Genomic DNA, 5519 nt, shown 5'->3' on the forward strand with positions numbered 1-5519 from the left:
CACACACACACACACACACACACACACACACACACACACACACACACCACACAACATATGCACTTAAACACACACAGACAAACAAAAACAGCTTCTTTCATTTTTGACAAAACACTCAGCTGAGGAACGATGGGGACAAGTTGTCTTTAAAATAACATGAGCTCATTTCTGTCCATGTTCAAGAATAAATCAGTTAAATCTGCAGAAATGGGATCAAACAGGGAACCAAACTGCAAATTAAAAGTACGGTTTGTAGGATACTGAGACACATTATGCAATAGATTTTAAATATGAGCAAATTGGATATTTACAGAACATATTTTTTTATATACTGTATATATTTACACCGAATAAAATAAAAATTAGACTCCTGATCTCGTAAGTATGAGATCAGGAGTCTAATATTTTTTTTATTCTGTGAATGCAGATATTATCAAACAATTATGACATATTTTCCCGTAATTATGAGATATTATCTCAAAATTATGAGATCATGATTTCATAATTATGAGAACAGGAGTCATTTTTTTATTTTGTGAATGCAATGTTCTTCTGTAGAAATTAGTCTTTATAGACTCCCCTTTAAAACATAAAAATATGTCTAAAAGTCTAAAATGATGTCTAAAAACTAGAAGCTAATGAGAGGATTATTGTATTAAATCAATCACTTGTTCAAAGGTAATATGAGCAATTATTAAAAAGGGCCAGTTTTTGCTACAAAAACAAATGTGATTATAGCATCAGGTCGTACAAATAATTAATTTTACACAATCAAACTTAAATAGAAGTAGATCCATTTATCAGTCGACTGATTTTATTCTGTCAACAATGGAGAGAATGTTTTCTATGTGTTATTTTAAGGTGTACAAGCTCTTTGATATTGTATTTGATATTGTGTTGTATTTGGGACATCGGCTGCCCTGATTCTAAAAATACAAAAGTCACATGAAAGTCACATTAGGCAACCTCTATTTTTAATGAAACAAGTAAAGGTCATAGAGTGTGTGCAGAATGTTTGCAAGACACCCTCACAATTTACACTACAGCAGCAGAGTGTCAGGTTTTTTTACCTGAAGGTGCGATAAGGGGTTGTGAGATCGAAGCTCCGACGATCTGATTCTTTAATATTTCCAACATTCATGTCAATAGATGTTATCCCCACTCCAATATGATAATCCTGAAGAAAAACAAAGAAAATTATCAATAGTTCTTACATCTTTTATTCAACATAAGTGTTGAGTTTAATAAATGCACAGAACACTTGGTCAGTGCCGTGATGTTATTTGTAGTGTTGTGCAAAAAAAAGAAAGTGTGGTTTGTTCACAACGTACCTCTAGATTTTTGTAAAGGAAGACTTTATCTGAGGCAACAACAGTATAATATCTGGAGCGTAATCCTCGGAGCTCCAAATACCCCTGATGATCAGGGTTTACTGGGGAAACAAAATTAATGCTGCTTTGTCGCTGGCGCCCCCTGGTGCAGCTCTGCAGTGCACTCACCCAGTCACTTTTCTCAGCTGCAGGCCATGAACAAAAAACAGGTTTTAGATAAACATTTATGCACAAATGCAAAAGTATATTTGAGACCTATGAAATGTCCATATAGTTATTGCCAAAGATTTAATAAAATGGTCTTGTCTAAACATTTCTGAATCTTGCAAAGATGGTTTCAAAGATGGTCTTTGGACCATTTTCTGCATCTTCCTTCAGATAATCATCTTCTAAAAGTTTGCCTTGATTTAACTAAATTATAACAAAGTGTGCCTTTTGGACAGAAAAACGCTTCTAAAGTCCAAATACATTTTTCACACATCTTAAAACCACAAGAAAATCCTGCTCTTCGGAAACAAATAATAATTGGTGGTTTAAAGTATTCCGTCAAACTGGAAAGAGACGAACGGAAACAAAAACAAACCTTCGCTTTCAGCTTTGAAGATGAAAGTTCGATTGTTTGTGACAACCTCAAACTTCAGCTCTGCTATGCTGTTCACACAGCTGATAAATGCTGTGGAGATGATCCCTTTGGAATACACATCCTTCAACACACAATCACAGTCACATGTTTTATCAAACAGGCTTGTATAAGCGCGTGCGCTGTGTCACTCTGTGTGGCGTGTTTCTGCTGAATGATGCGCTGACATTGCACAGGTTGTTACCTTTTCATTGTCGAAGTATCTCAGGTAGTCAGCATCCAGCTTGACCCATCGTCTCTGGTAAAGAACCCTGTGTACGAGGACAAACAGGAAAAAAAAACACTGTAACACACCGAATTGCAAGTGTATAACAATTTGTTGTTTCGTTAAGGTTCTAAATGATGAACTCTATTTTTCAGCTCGTGTGTCAGTTATACCCCTGAGGTAGATTCTTGTCCAACCATCCCATCTTGATGACAGCAGTGAGTTGAGAGTCGTCCTCTTTAAGCGATGAATATGGCCTGCTGGTGTACGGCAGGTGGAAACTGCTTGCTGGGCTCCTGGGGATTTTATCCTGCCAATCGCTGAGGTGTTTTTTTTTTGTTTTTTTTTGTTGGATGCACAGAGCAAGAACACAAATCATACATATTTACATATTTTTCTAGATAAAAATCATCATACATGGGTGGTGAACAGGAGCAAAGTGGAGTAATGTAATCTGATGAAACATATCTCACTTTCCATCATGACAGTAACAGAGCTTATCAAAAAGTGTTGAAAAACTCATTTAAATAGCTCTGAAACAAGTAAAATAAAAACTAAGCTCAAGCTCTCATTTTTATTTTAATATCAGTTGTAAATAATAAATCATCTGATCATTGCTGGATTTAACATTAAGACAAATGCAACCTCAGATGAACACTGGTCCTGTTGCTGTTTTATTAGTTTTGTAAAAATCTAAGCCAGGCTGCAGAAGCAGAAGCAACTAAGTCCAATCTTATAGGAAGTAAGAAGCTAAAAAAAAACTTTAAGTGCTCATCAGCAGGGCTAAATAACAGCAGATATTCCTATAGTTGGTGCTCATTTTTTTGGTTTGGAGCATTAAGAGATGCAACACACAATCCCATCAAACTAACAAAATTCAATGACAATAAAGAAGCAAGTGTTGCGATCATCAAAAATTGCAAAAGTTATAAGACCAATTTTGAACAGTTTGAAAGAACATAAATTTATAGAGATAAAAAAACTGCAGCATATTCAAACTCAAGGTCACAAAACACTAAAAAATAAACCCATAAAAAAACAAAAGAGCTACATTTCAGACTCTACAGTTACAGCACGTTAAATCTAAATTTTATTGTATAACAAACAGAAAAGGTCTGAAGTGTGATTTGTTCAAAAAAAAAAAAGAGTTGCTTCATCTTTCAAAAAGCAGCACAGCAGCACAGCTTAGGGTTGCAAAATTACTTCAGAACAAACCACGAGACTTCTGGGATTTTCCTCTTTAGAGAAATGAGACCAAAGCAGAAATGCCTGACCACAATGACCAGCCAAATTTAATTCAAAACTACACTAATCCAAATACTCACAGAGTTTGATGAATAGAGATAAATATGTAAGGAGTGGGGTCATTGAGGAGAAAAACTGTTAAGATTTCAACTTGTTTCTGTTACAATTAGTCAAATTTTTACAAGCTGTTCAATCATGAGGTGAACTTAGCATTTCCAAAATAACCACAGGAACAGTGTTATACAGCATATATTGTTGCTCATCTGGGATTGCATTTACCTGATATTTACCACTTATCCTTAATTTCATTTTTTAAAATCAGTGTATGCTTTAATTTCCCATGACAAAATGATGAAATGAGCTCAATGCTTGAGCTTTATGACTCACTCGTAACTATCCAGCAGCTCATCGTCACTGCTAAGAAAACTGTAACGTGCTTGTTGTTGTTTGGGTACTTGCAGGGACATTTCCTATTGGAAAAGACAGCTGTCAATCACATTACACAGAGGAAGAGAATGGGGGGCTAGAAGAAAACACACTAAAACATGTCCTCACCCTCTCTGCCACGTTCTTCTGCTGTAACGTGGGATAAAACAAGTCTGGATCCTCGTACTCATCGGAGTTATCGTCGCCTGAACTCAAGCCTGGGGGAACAAGTGGAGGGGTTGTAGAGTTTAAGTTACAAAAACACACACGTATCTTTACAAAAATATCATAAGTGAGCTGGAATAATGTCAGAAACGAAGCGCAAAAGGCATCTGTTGAATTTTATTGTTCTGACTTAGGTGTGAACCTAAAGTTACCAAAGCAACTAAGAAGAAAATATTTGGCAGCAACATTTTTTTTCTTAATCTATCACAATTGTCTTTCACTCTGTTGTTACAGTAAAACTCCATATGAGGAAATGCAGAAATACCTGCAGATCTGCAGATAGACGAGAATCAGAGTCATACCTTTTACTGATCTGGACCTTGTGCAGTCTTTGAGTCTATTTTATTTGTGAACACACCAAAATATTAAAGATAAATGTCAGTGTGCACAGGAAGACACTAGCTTGTTTCTGTTTCTTGTTTTCTTCAAAGACTTAAACTTAACAGGACATTTATAATAGTGTTTTCAAAACTTTAACTTATTTGTGATAATCGATGTAAAATCTCTAAAAAAAAATACTGTAAATAAAACCTAATTTTAAGAAATAACTAAGAAAACAATATGTAACATGCTTGACTGAAAAATATTAATAAAGTTACAATCATGTAACATAAAACAAGCAGTGCTCATGGTTATTTCTTCAGGAACAGGCTTTAGATTGACAATCAACCTTGTGAAGGATTAGAACTTCTCGTATAAAGACTTTTGAGATCAGAAAAGCCTGACTCAAGGTTTGAATACCGGCTCAGAGTTTTCATTGTCTTGCTCCTCTCTAATCTCATTTAGCTTAAACCAAAATGTTCCCACACTGAATTCAGCGTTTGTTTTGAGAAGCTGTTTTAGTTCCACCTACATTTAAACTCTGACACAAAGAGAAGATGAAGAGACAAAAGCAGTAGAACCAGAAGTGTCGGTCTTAGCTTGTTTTTTGTTTCCCACATTGGGCTTGGGTAACGTCCAAGTTTACTATTTATTTTGGCACTTAAACACAGTGGGTAATATCAATGTCAAAATGAACAACCAAGAACATTTTTTACTTATTATAAAAGTGATCACTGTGATTGGGACAGGTAAAGTTATTTGTACGTTTCAAAAGTGCCGAGATTATGTTTAAAATGACCCTTTTTTAAACTGCAAAGCTCAGCATTTAACCCACGTTGTTTGTAGTGAAGATATCGGGAACAATGTGCATCTTAGAAACAGGTAAGACATTTTCAGAATAATGGAAACAACACCTCCAGGGCGTACCAAGAACAAGTATGCAGTGAATTTCCTTGCCCGAAGACATTTTTTTTTCTTGTTGGTAAATTGAGTCAGCACATTTCCAGGAGAAAGCAGCTTTTTCCAATCTGTAAACCAGTATTGCCTCTTTAATAGGACGGTTTTTGCAACAACTGGTGCATTAATGTAACCAATGAATTTCAATGTATGCTGCATATATATATAT

At 35.4% G+C, this 5519-nt stretch overlaps 1 protein-coding gene across 2 annotated transcripts in view; it reads right to left on the reverse strand.

Annotated features, from left to right (window-relative positions):
- Nucleotides 1-1070: 1070 nt before the first annotated feature.
- LOC106534008 (arf-GAP with Rho-GAP domain, ANK repeat and PH domain-containing protein 1) overlaps nucleotides 1071-5519 on the reverse strand; it is a gene marked incomplete at its 3' end in the record, with an annotated part of 18371 nt that continues 13922 nt past the window's right edge. For both annotated transcript variants that reach the window (XM_014030505.1, XM_014030503.1), the window contains 7 exon segments: nucleotides 1071-1177; nucleotides 1332-1516; nucleotides 1915-2035; nucleotides 2156-2222; nucleotides 2350-2496; nucleotides 3809-3891; nucleotides 3977-4065. In XM_014030505.1, coding sequence (XP_013885959.1) covers nucleotides 1071-1177; nucleotides 1332-1516; nucleotides 1915-2035; nucleotides 2156-2222; nucleotides 2350-2496; nucleotides 3809-3891; nucleotides 3977-4065 — 799 coding nt within the window.

The sequence above is a fragment of the Austrofundulus limnaeus genome, unplaced genomic scaffold (assembly GCF_001266775.1).
Source record: "Austrofundulus limnaeus strain Quisiro unplaced genomic scaffold, Austrofundulus_limnaeus-1.0 Scaffold1073, whole genome shotgun sequence".
Classification (NCBI taxonomy): Eukaryota; Metazoa; Chordata; class Actinopteri; order Cyprinodontiformes; family Rivulidae; genus Austrofundulus; species Austrofundulus limnaeus.